Source organism: Salvelinus alpinus, chromosome 17 (assembly GCF_045679555.1).
Source record: "Salvelinus alpinus chromosome 17, SLU_Salpinus.1, whole genome shotgun sequence".
In the NCBI taxonomy this organism is placed as follows: domain Eukaryota; kingdom Metazoa; phylum Chordata; class Actinopteri; order Salmoniformes; family Salmonidae; genus Salvelinus; species Salvelinus alpinus.
This window is the reverse complement of record NC_092102.1, coordinates 44,848,733-44,868,947: the sequence shown is the minus strand read 5'-3', so window position 1 is coordinate 44,868,947 and position 20,215 is coordinate 44,848,733. Positions and strand designations below refer to the sequence as shown.

The window sequence follows — 20,215 nt, the reverse complement described above, 5'->3', positions numbered from 1 at the left end:
GTTGGAGGCGTGCATGGCCACGCAGTCATGGGTGAACAGGGAGTACAGGAGAGGGCTGAGAATGCACCCTTGTGGGGCCCCAGTATTGAGGATCAGTAGGGTGGAGATGTTGTTTCCTATCTTCACCACCTGGGGGCGGACCGTCAGAAAGTCCAGGACCCAGTTGCACAGGGCGCGGTTGAGACCCTGGGTCTCAAGCTTAATGATGAGTTTGGAGGGTGCTATGGTGTTGAATGCTGAGCTGTAGTCAATGAACAGCATTCTTACATAGGTATTCCTCTTGTCCAGATGGGATAGTGCAGTGTGATGGCGATCGCCTCGTCTGTGGCCCTTTTGGGGCGGTAAGCAAATTGTAGTGGGTCTAGGGTATCAGGTAGGGTGGAGGTGATATGGTCCTTGACTAGTCTCTCAAAGCACTTCATGATGACAGAAGTGAGTGCTACGGGGCGATAGTCATTTAGTTCAGTTACCTTAGCTTGCTTGGATATCTTGAAGCATGTGGGGACAGCAGACTGGGATAGGGATTGATTGAATATGTCCGTAAACACACCAGCCAGCTGGTCTTCGCATGCTCTGAGGACGCGGCTAAGGATGCCGTCTGGCCCGGCAGCCTTGCGAGGGTTAACACGTTTAAATGTTTAACTCACGTCGGCCACGGAGAAGGAGTCTTTGGTAGCAGGTCCCGTCGGTGGCACTGTATTGTCCTCTAAGCGCGCAAAGAAGTTGTTTAATTTGTCTGGGAGCAAGACGTCGATGTCCACGACGGGGCTGGTTTTCTTTTTGTAATCCGTGATTGACTGTAGACCCTGCCACATATGTCTCGTGTTTGAGCCGTTGAATTGTGACTCGACTTTGTCTCTATACTGACGCTTTGCTTGTTTGTTTGCTTTGCGGAGGCAATAACTGCACTGTTTGTGTTCGGTCATGTTCCCAGTCACCTTGCCATAATTAAATGCGGTAGTTCGCGCTTTCAGTTTGCGTGAATGCTGCCATCAATCCACGGTTTCTGGTTATTGACAGTTACTGGTTATTGATAGTCCCAGTGGGTACAACATCTCCAATGCACTTTCTAATAAACTTACTCACCGAGTCAGCGTATACGATACATTGATGTTATTGTCTGAGGCTACCCGGAACATATCCCAGTCCACGTGATCGAAGCAATCTTGAAGCGTGGAATCCGATTGGTCAGACCAGCATTGGATAGACCTAAGCATGGGTGCTTCCCGTTTTAGTTTCTGCCTATGGGAGGGGAGCAACAAGATGGAGTCATGGTCAGATTTGCCAAAGGGAGGGCGGGGGAGGGCCTTGTATGCATCGTGGAAGTTAGAGTAGCAGTGGTCCAGTGTTTTGCTCGAGCGGGTACAACAATCAATGTCCTGGTAGAATTTAGGTAGCCTCGTTCTCAAATCTCTCTCTCTCTCTCTCTCTCTCTGAATGAATGGTGTCCGTGTGATTTCCTCACTTTCAGCCCAGTCAACGAACACGTGCAGTTGTTCTACTCCAAGCAAGGAAGGGAACACTTTGCCTATTAGTCGGCAGTCAGCAAATCAGTTGACCTAGTCCTCTCCTCCACCTCTCCCCAGGGCAAGGCCAGGCCCCAGGCTGAGGTCGACTGTGTGGAGCACCTCAACAACCAGCTGAGGAGACACAGGCGCCATCAACGCATCGCCAACGCCCAGCAGCAGAGGGCAGCACTGAGACGCATCCGCCAGCTGCAGCAAACAGTAACACACTATCTGTTCCTTCCCTCCATAGAAATAAATACATAGAAATATAATGTATTCATATAATTCTATAATATTCTAATCTATTCATTATATTTCTATGAATAAATATGTTACTGACATCTATGGTTCCCTCTGTCTTCCGTTGCCTTGAACCACGGTTGTGGGCTGTAGGCTGAAAGCTGTAGGCTATGGGGTGGGCTGTGGGGTGGGCTGTAGGCTGTGGGGTGGGAGTGTGTATGTGACGTGTTTAGTATGTTTTGTGTGTCTGTGATGTGTTTTTGGTGTGAATAGTGTGTTTAGTGTGTCTGACGTGTTTTGTGTGTCTGTGATGTGTGTTTAGTGTGTCTAGTGTGTTTAGTGTGTCTGACGTGTTTAGTGTGTCTGTGACGTCTTTTTAGTATGTTTAGTGTGTCTAGTGTGTCTGACGTGTTTTTAGTATGTTTAGTGTTTGTTTTTAGTCTGTCGTGCTAACGGGTCTTCCTCTGTGTGTGTTTCAGCCAGATGTGAGGCGTGTCCACAGGGAGCGATCCCAGGGTCACATGATCACCTGGACTGGACCTGGTTTTGCCCAGGTCAAAGACGGAGCTGGACTGGTCTTCGCCATAGACAACATCCCCCATGCCATGGACTATGACATCATGATCCGCTATGAGCCAGAGGTACAGTACGCTTCACTCCCTCCAGTTCTCCATGTCTCCCCGCGCATTGTACTACCACTGTAAAACCAGGCAAACCCAACGGACGCCAATACACTTTGGAAGACCCTTAAATAAATATGTGTTTGTAACACACTGACGATCACAGAAATGTAAATGTTGTCGCTCTCCTCTCTCTCTCTGCCGGAGACTTGGACATGTGATAACAATGTAACAGTGTGAAACCAATGCCGTTAACACCTTTTAAAACACTGCCTGTTGTTTGTGTGTGTAGTCGACAGAGGACTGGGAGGCCATAGTGACTGTCACCTCCCTGCTGCTATCCTCTAGCTCCCGCTGTGGCAACCTGCTGCCTACTGAACAGCTGTATACAGTCACCCTGCCACACCACAGGAGGTACTACTGATAGAACCAATCCTAACCCTGATAGACCAACCCTAACCCCTAACCCAACCCTAACCCTGATAGACCAACCCTAACCCCTACCCCAACCCTAACCCTGATACCCCAACCCTAACCCTAACACAACCCTAACCCTAACCCTAACCCTAACCCTAACCCTAACCCTAACCCTAACCCTAACCCTAACCCTAACCCCAACACCAACCCTGATAGACCAACCCTAACCAAAACCCCAACCCTGATAGACCAACCAAAACCCGAACCCTAACCCTAACCCTAACCCTAACCCTAACCCTAACCCTAACCCTAACCCTAACCCTAACCCTAACCCTAACCCTAACCCTAACCCTAACCCAACCCCAACCCTAACCCCAACCCCAACCCTAACCCTGCTAGGACCACCCCAATCCTAACCCTGATAGACCAACCCTAACCCCAACCCTAACCCCAACCCTAACACCAATCCTAACCCTGATAGAACCAACCCTAACCCCAACCCCAACCCTAACCCCAACCCCAACCCTAACCCCAACCCCAACCCCAACCCCAACCCTAACCCTAACCCTAACCCCAACCCTAACCCTGATAGAACCAACCCCAACCCTGATAGAACCAACCCTAACCCCAACCCTAACCCCAATCCTAACCCTGATATAACCTACCCCAACTCTAACCCTGACCAGGAGGTACTGCTGATAGACCCAACCCTATCCCCAACCCTAACCCCAACCCCAACCCCAACCTGCTGCCTACTTAACAGACGTGTGTGTGTGTGTGTGTGTGTGTGTGTGTGTGTGTGTGTGTGTGTGTTTTAGCACAGGTTTCAATAGATATCAATTCCATATATGTGTCGTTAATGTGTACCAACCAGTATGTCAGTATGTGTGTGGTCTCTGGAATAATCCCAGGTATAAATCTAACAGTGACTCATATTATATTATCAACCCCTCTACTCTAGCAATATTTACTAACCAACTAAGGATTTATGCCATTCTTAAAATGTGTTGGATTTCCCACTGTTATTATATGACACAGGAATAGAAGCCAGTGTACTGTAGCTTAGTTCTGGGTGTGAGAGAACATTCTTCTGATAAGGTCGCTAGATAGCGTGTTGACATTGAGAAACTGTGACAACGCCCAGTCGAAGGGAGAGAAAGTTATTGTAGGTTAATTGAGTTTGTTTTAGATTTATTGTTATGAGAACATGTACTTTCCTTACAGGTTATCTACACTGTTTGCTATCAGCGGTAAACATGTAGTGCTCCTTTCCTTTAACTTTTCTCAGAGAAACACTAGTCCCTCCGCCGCAGTCCTCTTTACAAGGTGTTACTGAGAAACACTAGTCCCTCCGCCGCAGTCCTCTTTACAAGGTGTTACTGAGAAACACTAGTCCCTCCGCCGCAGTCCTCTTTACAAGGTGTTGCTGAGAAACACTAGTCCCTCCGCCGCAGTCCTCTTTACAAGGTGTTGCTGAGAAACACTAGTCCCTCCGCCGCAGTCCTCTTTACAAGGTGTTGCTGAGAAACACTAGTCCCTCCGCCGCAGTCCTCTTTACAAGGTGTTACTGAGAAACACTAGTCCCTCCGCCACAGTCCTCTTTACAAGGTGTTACTGAGAAACACTAGTCCCTCTGCCACAGTCCTCTTTACAAGGTGTTGCTGAGAAACACTAGTCCTGCCGCCGCAGTCCTCTTTACAAGGTGTTACTGAGAAACACTAGTCCCTCCGCCACAGTCCTCTTTACAAGGTGTTACTGAGAAACACTAGTCCCTACGCCACAGTCCTCTTTACAAGGTGTTACTGAGAAACACTAGTCCCTCTGCCACAGTCCTCTTTACAAGGTGTTGCTGAGAAACACTAGTCCCTCCGCCACAGTCCTCTTTACAAGGTGTTACTGAGAAACACTAGTCCCTCCGCCACAGTCCTCTTTACAAGGTGTTACTGAGAAACACTAGTCCTGCCGCCACAGTCCTCTTTACAAGGTGTTACTGAGAAACACTAGTCCTGCCGCCGCAGTCCTCTTTACAAGGTGTTACTGAGAAACACTAGTCCCTCCGCCGCAGTCCTCTTTACAAGGTGTTATTGAGAAACACTAGTCCTGCCGCCACAGTCCTCTTTACAAGGTGTTACTGAGAAACACTAGTCCCTCTGCCACAGTCCTCTTTACAAGGTGTTACTGAGAAACACTAGTCCTGCCGCCGCAGTCCTCTTTACAAGGTGTTATTGAGAAACACTAGTACTGCCGCCACAGTCCTCTTTACAAGGTGTACTGAGAAACATTAGTCCCTCTGCCACAGTCCTCTTTACAAGGTATTACATGTTGTGTGTTTGTCCTGCAGCACACTCATTCTCTCACACTGTCAACTATCACTGTGGAGACTTGCCAGCATAAACTTTCCCATCCTTTTCCACCCTGCCTACTGATGACTGCCTAGTACAGTCTGTACCCAGGCTATTATCTGGTCAACCAACCAACACATGTCAAGAAACTTCCCTAAGAAGGAACTTGTGTATAACAAAGAGTTCCAACTGGCCGGATCTGACTGGTTCACTGGACCCTGGCTCCCTCTGCTGTTCTGTTCTGCTCTGTGATTGGTGTCTCAAGCAGAACCAATTAACAAAGCGACCAAAAACACACACAGCGAGTCAGAAGTCAGACAGGATGCCAGGGCAGAGGGAGAGCACAAGGAGGGCACCAGGCATACAATGGCTGTAGACTGGATCACTGTCTTCACAATGGCTGTAGACTGGATCACTGTCTTCACAATGGCTGTAGACTGGATCACTGTCTTCACAATGGCTGTAGACTGGATCACTGTCTTCACAATGGCTGTAGACTGGATCACAGTCTTCACAATGGCTGTAGACTGGATCACAGTCTTCACACCGGCTGTAGACTGGATCACAGCCTTCACAATGGCTGTAGACTGGATCACTGTCTTCACAATGGCTGTAGACTGGATCACAGTCTTCACAATGGCTGTAGACTGGATCACAGTCTTCACAATGGCTGTAGACTGGATCACAGTCTTCACAATGGCCGTAGACTGGATCACAGCCTTCACAATGGCCGTAGACTGGATCACAGCCTTCACAATGACCGTAGACTGGATCACAGCCTTCACAACGGCCGTAGACTGGATCACAGCCTTCACAACGGCCGTAGACTGGATCACAGCCTTCACAACGGCCGTAGACTGGATCACAGTCTTCACAACGGCCGTAGACTGGATCACAGCCTTCACAACGGCCGTAGACTGGATCACAGTCTTCACAACGGCCGTAGACTGGATCACAGTCTTCACAACGGCCGTAGACTGGATCACTCTGTTTGTTGAGAGTAGTGAGACTGGAGAGGTGGCAGAAAGCCTTCCTTCATTTTCTCAAAACCTGTTAGAAATGAGTTTTGGAACGCAGCCCATCTAGAAAAATACACCATGGATTGTTGTGGACACATTTTAGATGATGAATTGTGGTACTGTGTGTGCATGCGTACGTGCGTCCGTCCGTCCGTCCGTCCGTCCACCGTTCAGTCTGCTGCCTGTTAAACTGTATTGGAGAGCAGAAAGAAAAAGGCCCGGTTCACCTGTCTCTGTTCCAGTCAGACCCGGTTCACCTGTCTCTGTTCCAGTCAGACCCGGTTCACCTGTCTCTGTTCCAGTCAGACCCGGTTCACCTGTCTCTGTTCCAGTCAGACCCGGTTCACCTGTCTCTGTTCCAGTCAGGGGCCCTCTGACAGAGACCCAGTTCACCTGTCTCTGTTCCAGTCAGGGGCCATCTGACAGAGACCCGGTTCACCTGTCTCTGTTCCAGTCAGGGGCCCTCTGACAGAGACCCGGTTCACCTGTCTCTGTTCCAGTCAGGGGCCCTCTAACAGAGACCCGGTTCACCTGTCTCTGTTCCAGTCAGGGATTCCCAGACCTCCCTGTTTCATCCTGTCCCTGTGTGTTTGTTCAGCATTTTGACTGGAGGTGTCTATGCTGGTTTGTGTCTGGGCCAGTGAGGCTCTTCACTCTGTGCGTCATTTGGGTAAAATGTTTGATTTCTTTCACTTGTATTTTGCTGGTTTCATTTCCTTTTAACCTTATAGGGCCATAAGGCTTTCCCACAACTCAAAACAGAACAACGTCATATCAGAATGTTTGATAAGAGACTGTCTCTGTGTGATCCAACAGGTACGTTCAGATGCCCAGTCCTTTCTGCTTTGAGCCCAGTAACCGTTATGTAGTGACCATCAGACTCCAGCGACACGGAGTGTCCCAGAGACACCTGACTGCTTTCATCCTTGTAGACTCGGTGAGTCAATCAACTTATTAAAGCTGTCAGGGCTCTGGTGTGACAACTCTACGTGAGATGGAGTTGAGTTGAAACAGAAAGGAAAACTAACTTCTTTTTTTTTAACTAGGCAGGTCAGTTAAGAGCAAATTCTTATTTTCAATGACAGCCTAGGAACAGTGGGTTAACTGCCTTGTTCAGGGGCAGATGGACATATTTGTACCTTGTCAGCTCAGGGATTTGAACTTGCAACCTTTCGGTTACTAGTCCAATGCTCTAACCACTAGGCTAGGTTACCCTGCCGCCATTCTCGATGTGTGTATGTGAACTTTTAAATGTATTTATTTATTTAACATTTATTTAACTAGGCAAGTCAGTTAAGAACAAGTTCTTATTTACAAAGACGGTCTACACCGGCCAAACCTGGACGACGCTGGGCCAATTGTGCGCCGCCTTATGGGACTCCCAATCACAGCCGGTTGTGATACAGCCTGGAATCTAACCAGGGTGTCTGACGCCTCTAGCCCTGAGATGCAGTGGCTTAGACCGCTGCGCCACTCTCAGCAGCAATGTGATAATAACTGTTGACCAGATACCACCACCTAGTGGTCTGAAACATAAGTGCATTTAGGTACCAAATTCACTTCACATTTGAATTCTTTTCACCTCTCACTCACTTTGTTTACCTCCCTCCATTCTTCCTTCCTAGCTGGTGCTGACCCCCAAGTACACGGAGCTGCCAGGTTTCCAGGGTCACGACCCGGCGGCAGAGGAGCATCGTGATGAGATGGTACGTTACATGTGCCTGGAGTCCTTCTTAGCCACGCCAACGCCACTGCTGGCAGAGATGTGCACCGAGCTCATCTGCAGTATCTCTGCCATCCTGCATGACGGAGCACTGCGTGAGTCTACCATACATCGTTCACTAGGGGATCAGGGGATCAAAGGTCAAAGCCCCCATTAATGCCTTGTTTTCGAAAACTGTGTGTCAAATACTTCCTGGTGCAACTATTGAGTCATTTTACTTACCAATAAACTCTAGCAAGCTGCACTATAATCAGTAATGCAGGGTATGAGTTGGATGGAATTGTTACACTCTGTCGTCACCATAGGATATCCTCCGTGACTTGTTTGATTGAAGACTCTAATTTTCCCTGTAGAATGTCAGTGTGACCCCCAGGGGTCTCTCAGTGCTGAGTGTGACAGGGTCGGAGGTCAGTGCCGCTGTAAACCTAACGTGATTGGAAGACGGTGTGACCAGTGTGCACCTGACACTTACAGCTTCGGACCATATGGATGTACTGGTGAGTGGGCGCTGGCATCTTTCAGCCAGTCATCACATCTTTATTTAATTGACATTATATAGCAGGTGTGTCATACACCGCGTGACCTCACAAACCACATCCTAAATATGATCTCCCCTGCTCTCTCTCTCTCTTTCTACCTTCCTCCTTTTATCTGTCCCTCTTCCTCCTGCTCCCTCCCCAGCCTGTGACTGCCACTCCCAGGGCTCTCTGGGAGACCAGTGTGACCCGGTGACGGGGCAGTGCCCGTGCAGACAGGGGGCCAGCGGGCGCCAGTGCTCAGACTGCCAGCCTGGCCAGTGGGGCTTCCCCAGCTGCAGGCCATGCCAGTGTAACGGGCACGCTGATGGGTGCAACCCACAGACAGGGGAGTGCCAGGCCTGCAGGGACCACACTGATGGACAGCTCTGTGAAAGGTGGGCAGGGGGATAAACAGTCATTGGTAAATGGTGTGGGTGACAGCGTTTTGGTGAGTGTTTTGGTGTTGTTGGATCAGATAGTGATGGGTAATATTCCCAGTAGATAATACTGTGATCGGTAATAGTCCCAGTGGATAATACTGTGATCGGTAATAGTCCCGGTAGATAATACTGTGATCGGTAATAGTCCCGGTAGATAATACTGTGATCGGTAATAGTCCCGGTAGATAATACTGTGATCGGTAATAGTCCCGGTAGATAATACTGTGATCGGTAATAGTCCCGGTAGATAATACTGTGATCGGTAATAGTCCCAGTAGATAATACTGTGATCGGTGATAGTCCCAGTAGATAATACTGTGATCGGTAATAGTCCCAGTGGATAATACTGTGATCGGTAATAGTCCCGGCAGATACTACTGTGATCGGTAATAGTCCCGGTAGATAATACTGTGATCGGTAATAGTCCCGGTAGATAATACTGCGATCGGTAATAGTCCCTGTAGATAATACTGTGATCGGTAATAGTCCCGGTAGATAATACTGCGATCGGTAATAGTCCCTGTAGATAATACTGTGATCGGTAATAGTCCCAGTAGATAATACTGTGATCGGCAATAGTCCCGATAGATAATACTGTGATCGGTAATAGTCCCGGTAGATAATACTGTGATCGGTAATAGTCCCGGCAGATACTACTGTGATCGGTAATAGACCCGGTAGATAATACTGTGATCGGTAATAGTCCCAGTAGATAATACTGTGATCGGTAATAGTCCCGGTAGATAATACTGTGGTCGGTAATAGTCCCGGTAGATAATACTGTGATCGGTAATAGTCCCGGTAGATAATACTGTGATCGGTAATAGTCCCGGTAGATAATACTGTGATCGGTAATAGTCCCGGTAGATAATACTGTGATCGATCGGTAATAGTCCTGGTAGATAATACTGTGATCGGTAATAGTCCCGGTAGATAATACTGAGATCGGTAATAGTCCCGGTAGATAATACTGCGATCGGTAATAGTCCCGGTAGATAATACTGTGATCGGTAATAGTCCCGGTAGATAATACTGTGATCGGTAATAGTCCCGGTAGATAATACTGTGTTCTTTCTCTCCCTGCCCAGGTGTGTAAATGGGTTCTTTGGAAACCCAGTGCTGGGGTCTGGGGATCACTGTCGACATTGTCCCTGTCCTGGTAACGCAGAAAGCGGACACTCCAACGGACACTCCTGTCATGCTGACAGCTCATCCAATCAAATCCTGTGCAACTGTAAACATGGCTACATAGGTATAGTCACAATGATACAGCTTAGCTCACTAAAAAGGAAATCCTTGCTACACTTATTGGCATTTAACTGCTCAGCTTAAGCCTGACCGCTTTCACTCTCTTTTCCCCACCCTAGGGCCTCGCTGCGATCGGTGTGCCCCTGGTTACTACGGCAACCCCAAGCATCCAGGTGGGAAGTGCCGCCCGTGCCAGTGCAGTGGCAACATCGACACCCAGGACCCCGAGTCATGTGAGCCCATGACTGGCCGATGCCTAAGCTGCCTATACAACACGGATGGGCCCTCCTGCTCTGACTGTAAACATGGTTACTACGGCGACGCCCTGGCCCAGGACTGCAGGCGTGAGTTTTTACATCGTGATGGATGGTTGGAATCTCTAATGAGTTCTGTCTCTGGTGATGCCCACTTTAGACAAACTATTGGCTTTTGTGATGATATATGTCACGTTGAACATTGACTCAATTATATAGCGTGACTGTCTAAGGCACTGCATCTCAGCGCAAGAGGCGTCACTACAGTCCCTGGTTCGAATCCAGGCTGTATCACATCCGGCTGTGATTGGGAGTCCCATAAAGTTGGCCCAGCGTCGTCCGGGTTTGTCCCGAGTAGGCCATCATTGAAAATAAGAATTTGTTCTTAACTGACTTGCCTAGTTAAATAAAGGTTACATTTTTAAAAGAATTGTAAATTACATTCTTGTCTATCTCTGCTGTGTGTGTGTGCTGTGTCGCGTCTGACATGTTGTTATTCCATCTGTAGGTTGCACATGTGTAACAGCAGGTACACAGCAGTCCTCATGCAGCGATGGCCATTGTCACTGTGACAGACAGACAGGAGCCTGCCCGTGTCGGGACAACGTGGTCGGCCACAACTGTGACCAGTGTGCCCCCGACCACTGGAACTATGGCACAGACAGAGGGTGTGACCAGTGTGGCTGCCACCCTCAGCACGCCAGGGGAACCCACTGCAACATGGTAGGCCTCATAGTTGTGAAAGGATTTTGTTCAGTGTACTTTACCTACAGTATGTATTAACTACAGTATGTATTAACTACAGTATGTATTAAATACAATATGTATTAACTACAGTATGTATGTATTAACTACAGTATGTATTAACTACAGTATGTATTAACTACAGTATGTATTAACTACATGTATGTATTAACTACAATATGTATTAACTACAATATGTATTAACTACAGTATGTATTAACTACAGTATGTATTAACTTGTCAGTTTAATTGAATGGTTTGATGATACATCTTTCTCTCTCTTTCTCTCTTTCTCTCTCTTTCTCTCTTTCTCTCTTTGTCTGTCTGTCTGTCTGTCTGTCTGTCTGTCTGTCCGTCCGTCCGTCCGTCCGTCCGTCCGTCTGTCTGTAGTTCAGTGGACAGTGTCACTGTTGGCAAGGCTTTGGGGGAAGGCAGTGCACTGAGTGTGAGCAGTTCCATTGGGGAGATCCACAAGTGCAGTGTGGAGGTAATAACATTTTAAAGATGTCACAGTTCCATGAGCTCCTTATTTATAAAAAAAAACATTTACTTACATTTTTTTAAATATATTTTTACTTCAGTTGATTTCAGTAAATACTTTCTTAACACTTATTTTTCTTAAAACTGCATTGTTGGTTAAGGGGCTTGTAAGTAAGCATTTCACGGTAAGGTGAAATGTGACAAATACCATTTGATTTGAATTCTATGTTCAAAATGACTGACTTTATTAATGTGACCTTCATATCCACTAACTTCATGTGTACCCCTCTCCATCCCTCTCCCCCATCTCCCCCTCTCCATCTCTCTCCCCCATCTACCCCTCTCCATCTCTCTCCCCCATATCCCCCTCTCCATCTCTCTCCCCCATATCCCCCTCTCCATCTCTCTCCCCCATCTCCCCCTCTCCATCTCTCTCCCCCATCTGCCCCGCTCCATCTCTCTCCCCCATCTCCCCCTCTCCATCTCTCTCCCCCATCTCCCCCTCTCCATCTCTCTCCCCCATCTCCCTCATCTCCCCCTCTCCACCTCTCTCCCCCATCTCCCCATCTCCCCCTCTCTAACTCTCTCCCCCTCTCCAACTCTCTCCCCCATCTCCCCATCTCCCCCTCTCTAACTCTCTCCCCCATTTCCCCCTCTCCACCTCTCTCCCCCATCTGCCCCGCTCCATCTCTCTCCCCCATCTCCCCCTCTCCATCTCTCTCCCCCATCTCCCCCTCTCCATCTCTCTCCCCCATCTCCCTCATCTCCCCCTCTCCACCTCTCTCCCCCATCTCCCCATCTCCAACTCTCTCCCCCTCTCCAACTCTCTCCCCCATCTCCCCATCTCCCCCTCTCTATCTCTCTCCCCCATTTCCCCCTCTCTCCCCCATCTCCCCATCTCCCCCTCTCTAACTCTCTCCCCCATTTCCACCTCTCTCCCCCATCTGCCCCGCTCCATCTCTCTCCCCCATCTCCCCCTCTCCATCTCTCTCCCCCATCTCCCCCTCTCCATCTCTCTCCCCCATCTCCCTCATCTCCCCCTCTCCACCTCTCTCCCCCATCTCCCCATCTCCCCCTCTCTAACTCTCTCCCCCTCTCCAACTCTCTCCCCCATCTCCCCATCTCCCCCTCTCTATCTCTCTCCCCCATTTCCCCCTCTCTATCTCTCTCCCCCATCTCCATCTCTCTATCTCTCTCCCCCATTTCCCCCTCTCTATCTCTCACTCCATCTTTCTCCTTCTCTCTCCTCCATCTCCCCCTCTCCATTTCTCTCCGCCCTCCATCTCCCCCTCTCCATTTCTCTCCCCCCTCCATCTTCCTCCCCCATCTCCCCCTCTCAATCTCTCTCCCTCTCTCAATCTCTCTCCCCCATCTCCCCCTCTCCATCTTCTGTCAGAGTGTAAGTGTGAGCCGCTGGGCTCGGAGATGGCTCAGTGTGACCGTGAGACTGGGGCGTGTGAGTGCAGGGAGGGGACGGCGGGACGGCGGTGTGACGAGTGTGCCCGCGGCTTCACCGGGGCCGTCCCTAAGTGTGTCCGGTGCCACCCCTGCTTCGAGCTGTGGGACGACGCGGTGTGTATGATCCGCCGGGACCTGGACCACATCCGTTACAACATCCAGAGGATCCTGGAGAGCGGAGAGACGCCCGGCGTGGGAGACAAACACATCCATGAGCTGGAGAATAAACTGGCCCAGGTACAGGACCTGATCCGAGACGGAGACCGGGACAGACAACACCAGCTGATTGGCCAGTCCATCGATGACCTGAGGTAACAGCATCATACTCCTCTGTACTGTAGGTGGAGCTAGAGTGTTCATTCACCTCATATATCATCATAATGTATGACATTTAACAGACACTTTTATGCGTGCATATATTATGTACATATGAGTGGTCCCAGGAATTAAAACCACTATCCTGGTGTTGTAAGCACCATGTTCTACCAACTGAGCTACAGAGGAGCAGTGTAGAACAGCTAAACCCTCTTATGCACATTTTGCAAGAGGGGCAGCTATGCTTATTGAATCCCAGTCATACAACAATTATACACATAGAACAGGACAGTGTGTGAAATGACAATACACACTGAGAAATGTACTCAGAGGTCTCTCGTGCTTCTCTGTGGTGTATCCAGGGTGGAGATAGCTCTGACTGATGGCCGTCTGATGGGTGTGACCCGTGAGCTGAATGGGACAGCAGTGCAAGACGAGATACTGACGAGGAACCTGACCCAGATGGAGAGAGAACTCATGGACCTTAACACCACCCTGGTGGACCTTAACACCACCCTGGTGGACCGACACCAAGAACGGAGGAACAACCTCAGCTTCGGTTTCCAAGGTAGCACCCCCCCTCCCCCAGACCACAAAACACAGACCCATAGACACGTACAGCCGCTGCACCTTTTTACTCTCTTTCACACATTTGTTTTGCCCTGGTCCTCCTCTCCATCCCAGATCAGTTTGACAATGTGAAGAAGTACTACCGTGGGTCCCAGGAAGCTCACCAGAAGTGCAGCGCCTCAGTGTCTGGTCCCTTCAGCCCCGTGGAGGAGTCTAAAGCCACACGCTCACACACTGAGGACCTTCTTAACAAGAGGAGGGACGAGTTCCTGCGCACGGCGGCAGCCCAGAAGAAATCACTGTCAGAGCTACAGGACAAAGCCCAAGATGTAGACGAGAAAGTCCACCACCTGAGCCACCAGGTATAAAGGGGGCATGTAGGGGACCCATATAGTTGATTCTTCTCTGTATTCTAAAGGGAAGCTTGTTTTGGGTCTGAGTAGTTATAGATTGTGCTGATGGCTGCGAGGACAATGCCTAACAGTCAGCAGAAACAGCTATCTTGGCTGTGTTGTGTTGTAAAGGGCTGGTTTTATTTTTTTTAAAGAATTAGCAAGATGGTCATTCCTGTCTGCCGTGTAGTTCTAACTGACAGACATACCTGTCACGATGTGTTGATTTCACCTGTAAATAAATGTTACAGCATCCCTGCCCTGGATGTGTGACTCGTAGCCCTCTGTCTGTGTCGGACACTGACCCTACCTGTTCTGTGTGTTTTTCCTCCCAGGTATGTGGTGGCCATTCCAACACCAGCTCTAATGGCACTTGTCATTACAGCCCGTGTGGGGGTGCTGGTTGTCGTGACGATGGCGGTCAGCGGGTGTGTGGAGGGGACGGGTGTAAGGGGACTGTGAGCGTCTCCCTAAAGGGACTGAAACACGCCAGTGATGTCAGTGACAACCTGACGGCTGCCAGTGAAGACATCCGGGGCCTGGTGAAGAAGGTATGTCTGCCTCACTCTTTATATGCACTAACTATACCTCTGCATGCATGTGCCTCAGTATAAGCTGAATTACTGACCTGCTGTTCAAGTAACCTGAAAGAGGTTATATTATATATTTGTCAGTGTCTTTGTGAGTCTAAACACAGCATGTTTTGTATATAGTGTTCCATACGCAGTGTGTTTTTCAGTAATCCTCTGTGTTATGTTTCCAGCTCCATGACATAGCTATGCTGACCCAGGACGTTAAAAGTCAAGCCATGGACAACTTGGACAACGCCAAGAAGAATAAGGACTTCTTTGAAAACTCTAATAAGAAACTCAAGGAATTAATTCAGAAGATCAAATATTTCCTGACTGGTTTGTTAATGCCATTAACCTTCCAGAAAACGTTTCATAAAAAAAATATATATATTTCTCTCTCTCTCTCTCTCTCTTCGGACACTTATGATATTCATTTGATCATGGTGTGTTGTGTACAGAGGAGGGCGCGGACCCAGAGAGCATAGAGAAGGTGGCACAGCAGGTGCTGGCTATATCTCTGCCTGTGAACAGAACCACTCTGGACACTGTTGTCCAGCAGATCAAAGACCACATCAGCAACCTGACGGATGTACAGGGGGTCTTCAACCACACCTCCCAGCAACTCCACCGGGCCAAGGAGCTGCTCAACAGAGCTAACGATGCCAAGTAAGACAGAGGGAGAAACAGACAACAGGAGGCATATTAGACTTAGACATATAGGGGCTCCATTTTAACTAACCTAACACAATAGTAGATCTTAGCGCAGGCAGTAGCAGTGTAGATTCTGGGGTGTGTCGGAAATCTTTTTTTTCTCTTCATTTTCAGAACACCTACTCATTCAAGTGTTTTTCTTTATTTTGACTATTTTCTACATTTTCTGTTTTCTACAGCTTTTGGTGAGTCTTAAATATCACCGGTAGCACTGCTTGAATTTGGCACATTGGCGCATGTTTTTAAGGACACGCCTCAAATATTTCCACCCTTCCCACCTCAGTGAAAGCAAGCTGATATAAAACAGGTAAATTACCAACCCTGGCACAAGGGTTGGAAAATAGCAGAGCGCTGGCTTTTACTGGTCGGAATTCCATGCGTTTGACACTAGCGCCGCCGAAAATAGAGCCCATAGACTTATGTAAATTATACTTCCGATCTTTGTCTTCTGTTCACCGGTAGTTACTCTGTGACATAAAATGGAAGACAGGAAATGCACAGAGAGAGAATCATAGCAAAGACCGTATAGTAACAGTACAGTATGAAAGGCTAAATCTCCAATAGAAATACCAGATTACACTTGTAGGCGATGTCATAGCGACATTAACTATACTGAACAAAAATATAAATGCAAAATGCAACCATTTCAAAGATTTTGCTTAGTTACTGTTTAGGAAATCAGTCAATTGAAATAAATTCATATGGCCTTATTCTATGGATTTCACCTGACTGGGCAGGGGCGCAGCCATAGGTGGGCCTGGCATAGGCCCATCCACTTGGGAGCCAGCCCCACCCACTGGGAAGCCAGGCCCAGCCAATCAGAATTAGTTTTTCCCCACAAAAGTGTCTTTTTAAAGACAGAAATACTCCTCAGCCCATTGTTGTTGTCACGCTCGTCGTACGAACTGTCATACTCAGACCAACGTGCAGCGTGATCTGGGTTCCACATCTTTATTAGTGAAACGCACAAAACAATAAACGGCAAACGAAACGTGAAGCTCAAGCAGTGCTCACAGGCAACTACACAGAAACAAGATCCCACAAAACACAGTAGGGAAATGGCTGCCTAAATATGATCCCCAATCAGAGACAACGATAAACAGCTGCCTCTGATTGGGAACCAAACCAGGCCAACATAGGCATAAACATACTAGATCACCCACCCTAGTCACACCCCGACCTAACCAAAATAGAGAATAAAAAGGCTCTCTATGGTCAGGGCGTGACAGTTGTCCCCAGCACAAGGTACACCTGTGTTATGATCATGCTGTTAAATCAGCTTCTTGATATGCCAGGTGGATGGATTATCTTGACAAAGGATAAAATGATTACTAACAAGGATATAAACAAATTTGTTTACAACAATTTATGAGAAATCAGCTTTTTGTGCGTATGGAAAATTTCTGTGATTTTTTTTATTTCATCTCATAAAATGTGGGACCAGCACTTTACATGTTGCTTTTACATTTTTGTTCAGTGTAGCTAAGCTCATGTATAGAAACACATCATCGGTGTAACAGTCGTCTCGCACCGAACTGCACGTGTGCAGCCCGTCAACTCAAAGGCACTCCTTCGATATAACGTTGTTTTTGACGAAAATGAATACGTGTCAGTTTTTCACTTTCTTGCGATTGGAGTAATAACATATTCGACTACTTAAGACATTGGCTCCAGTCTAGATTCTACCTTTACATTTCCAGAAAATGAACAACTAAGGAAGAATTTTTCACTTCTCTCATTGAATTCTCAACCTCCAAATCCTGGCCTGGTCTGTTTGATCTGTTTTGCAAGCATTCCCGGAAGTTTCGCGATGTTGCTCCTCTGGGTTTAGAAACTCTGCGGTCATAGCCTTTCAGAATGTTTTCGTAGCAGAGCAGAGCTCTAAGTCTACTACATACAGTGAGGGAAAAAAGTATTTGATCCCCTGCTGATTTTGTACGTTTGCCCACTGACAAAGAAATGATCAGTCTATAATTTTAATGGTAGGTTTATTTGAACAGTGAGAGACAGAATAACAACAACAAAAAATCCAGAAAAAACGCATGTCAAAAATGTTATAAATTGATTTGCATTTTAATGAGGGAAATTTCTATTATTTGTATATTTTGTATATCACATTTTTCACTTGTCCTGTATGTGTTTGTAGGACACGAGCAGAAGGAGTGAAGGACACAGCCAACAGCACTAAGCAGGCGTTGGATGCGTCTCAGAAAGCCATTCAGAAAGCAACCAAAGCCCTGGACCGTGCCCTGAACAGCACCAGGAACGCCACCGCAACGGTACACAGCTCTCCACAGCCACATCACCGTGTGTGTGTGTGTGTGTGTGTGTGTGTGTGTGTGTGTGTGTGTGTGTGTGTGTGTGTGTGTGTGTGTGTGTGTGTGTGTGTGTGTGTGTGTGTGTGTGTGTGTGTGTGTGTGTGTGTGTGTGTGTGTGTTTCTCAGTCTGATATGTCCCTACTTGTTGTGTGCTTTTTCCCACTTCTCAGGTGGAAGAGAACCTTCAGCATCTGGAGACCAATCAAATGGGTGCTATGATGCGACTGGCCAACCTGTCCATGAGGGTGGAGGAACTACAGGACAAGATAGATCAAAACATGGAGATGGCCCAACATGTCAAGAACCAGGCCACAAATGCCACCCATGCAGCATTGGGACTGGAGCAGGTGTGTGTGTGTGTGTGTGTGTGTGTGTGTGTGTGTGTGTGTGTGTGTGTGTGTGTGTGTGTGTGTGTGTGTGTGTGTGTGTGTGTGTGTGTGTGTGTGTGTGTGTGTGTGTGTGCATAAGCATGTGTGTCTATGGATGAGTGTGTCTGTTTCCTAGTTGTGCTACAATATGTTGATGTGTAGTTGTGTGTGTAGTTGTGTGTGTGGTTGTTGATGTGTAGTTGTGGGTGTGGTTGTTCATGTGTATTTGTGTGTGTGGTTGTTGATGTGTAGTTGTGGATGTGTAGCCGTGTGTGTAGTTGTGGATGTGTAGCCGTGTGTGTAGTTGTGGATGTGTAGCCGTGTGTGTAGTTGTTGATGTGTAGCCGTGTGTGTAGTTGTTGATGTGTAGCCGTGTGTGTAGTTGTTGATGTGTAGCCATGTGTGTAGTTGTGGATGTGTAGTTGTATTTAAAGCCTAACAACAGGGGCGGGGCGTGTGTGTGTGATTGTTTATGTGTAGTTGTGTGTGTGGTTGTTGATTTGTAGCTGGGGGTTTAGTTGTTGATTTGTAGCTGTGTGTGTGGTTGTTGATGTATAGCTGTGTGCGTCTCTGTGTTGTGATCCAGAGGCTGAATGAGACGGAGGATCTGTACAAAGACCTGCAGATGAAGGTGGACTCTCTGGGTGGGGCCTCTGGGAACCTGGGGAACGTCAACCAGAGGGCCAAGGAGATCAAGAGGGAGGCTGAAGACCTGCTCACTAAGGCCGACAAGGGCATAGAAACCCTACGGAGTGTGTACCCTCCTGCCCTCTGAAACCTGACATATGAGATGCTATACGTAGCCGACATAGAGCCGTATGGAACCATAAAGTGAAGTCATGGCTGTAAAGTATTCCACGAACACGGCATATCAGCATGGTGTCTTTGGTTTTGAATGCAGATGTGCCTGTAAGTGTGAACGGGAAGTTCTCTACATAGAACAACAGTTTTGACCAGGGCCCGTCGGGCTCGGCTCCAAAGCAGTGCATTAAATAGGGAACAGGGCGTCATTTGGGACCCCTCTTTTTAATTCATGTCCCTGTTGTCTTCCTATAATGAGTTTTCTGCTGTTCTGTTTCAGAGCTTGAGAGGAAGTTTCGTAATAACGAGCAGAGAATGCTGGACCAGCACACCGAGCTAGGAGAGCTGGAGAGGAACGCCACGGACGCACGGGAGGCCATACGACAGCAGGTGCAGACGTACAACAACTGCAACTGATGTAGGGGAGAAAAAAACTATATTCCACTGGTTCTTTATTCCCGTTCTCCCTCTGTAAAATGTGAAATGAATTGAATAAAAAATAAAAATGTTTTACTAAATAAAATAAGTACAGCAAATGTTAGCGAGGGGAACACGATCATGTGTACTATACTCATATAGTCCATTAGAACTCAGCAGCTCTTTCTGAATCAAAGAGCCAGGGTTCCGGTCTCAAAGCACAGTTTCGACTGCTCCTACAGTCTTGCTTCGGTACTGCCGTTTAACTAACGTCTGGCACAGAAAGAAACATTTCCATAGACGGCCCCGTAGAGAAGTCAGATTTGAAACTTTAGTCATCACCTTTGTGCACAGAATATCCATTGAATTATTCAAATAATTGTCGCTGAGGCTGGTTTTATTTCCACTCACAGCCGAAGATTTTAACATCTTAGATTCATCCAATGTCTGCCATGTTTTTGGATGACGTGATGACCTTGTCGCTGCTCGCACTGCTCCCTATGCGCGCTGAGTGCCAGTGCAGGTTGGGCTGTGTCAACCGGATGCAACTCGGATATAGATGGTCTGTGATTGAGCAAATTGGATTTTGATAACTTTTTGAATACAGATCCCAACAAATAACTACTTTTTAAAACAGATCTCAGAAAGTGATTACCTTTTAAACCTATTTCAATACAGATCTGAGAAAGCAACGACTAAATATTTGAATACAAGTCTCAGTGACTACTTTTCTGAAACTA

At 47.7% G+C, this 20,215-nt stretch overlaps 1 protein-coding gene across 2 annotated transcripts in view; it reads left to right on the top strand.

The window, feature by feature from the left end:
- Positions 1-19,570, top strand: part of LOC139543016 (laminin subunit beta-1-like) — a 78,083-nt gene extending 58,513 nt beyond the window's left edge. For both annotated transcript variants that reach the window (XM_071349107.1, XM_071349106.1), the window contains exons 15-35: positions 1,587-1,727; positions 2,228-2,389; positions 2,661-2,782; positions 6,963-7,083; positions 7,772-7,964; positions 8,223-8,366; positions 8,551-8,782; positions 9,916-10,079; positions 10,195-10,419; positions 10,838-11,052; positions 11,464-11,560; positions 12,950-13,322; positions 13,689-13,894; positions 14,011-14,258; positions 14,624-14,839; positions 15,052-15,196; positions 15,319-15,526; positions 17,718-17,850; positions 18,060-18,236; positions 18,844-19,009; positions 19,339-19,570. In XM_071349107.1, the coding sequence (XP_071205208.1) occupies positions 1,587-1,727; positions 2,228-2,389; positions 2,661-2,782; positions 6,963-7,083; positions 7,772-7,964; positions 8,223-8,366; positions 8,551-8,782; positions 9,916-10,079; positions 10,195-10,419; positions 10,838-11,052; positions 11,464-11,560; positions 12,950-13,322; positions 13,689-13,894; positions 14,011-14,258; positions 14,624-14,839; positions 15,052-15,196; positions 15,319-15,526; positions 17,718-17,850; positions 18,060-18,236; positions 18,844-19,009; positions 19,339-19,475 (3,825 nt within the window). In that variant the 3' untranslated portion in view covers positions 19,476-19,570. The remainder of the gene's footprint in view (positions 1-1,586; positions 1,728-2,227; positions 2,390-2,660; positions 2,783-6,962; positions 7,084-7,771; positions 7,965-8,222; positions 8,367-8,550; positions 8,783-9,915; positions 10,080-10,194; positions 10,420-10,837; positions 11,053-11,463; positions 11,561-12,949; positions 13,323-13,688; positions 13,895-14,010; positions 14,259-14,623; positions 14,840-15,051; positions 15,197-15,318; positions 15,527-17,717; positions 17,851-18,059; positions 18,237-18,843; positions 19,010-19,338) is intronic.
- The last annotated feature ends 645 nt before the right edge of the window (positions 19,571-20,215 follow it).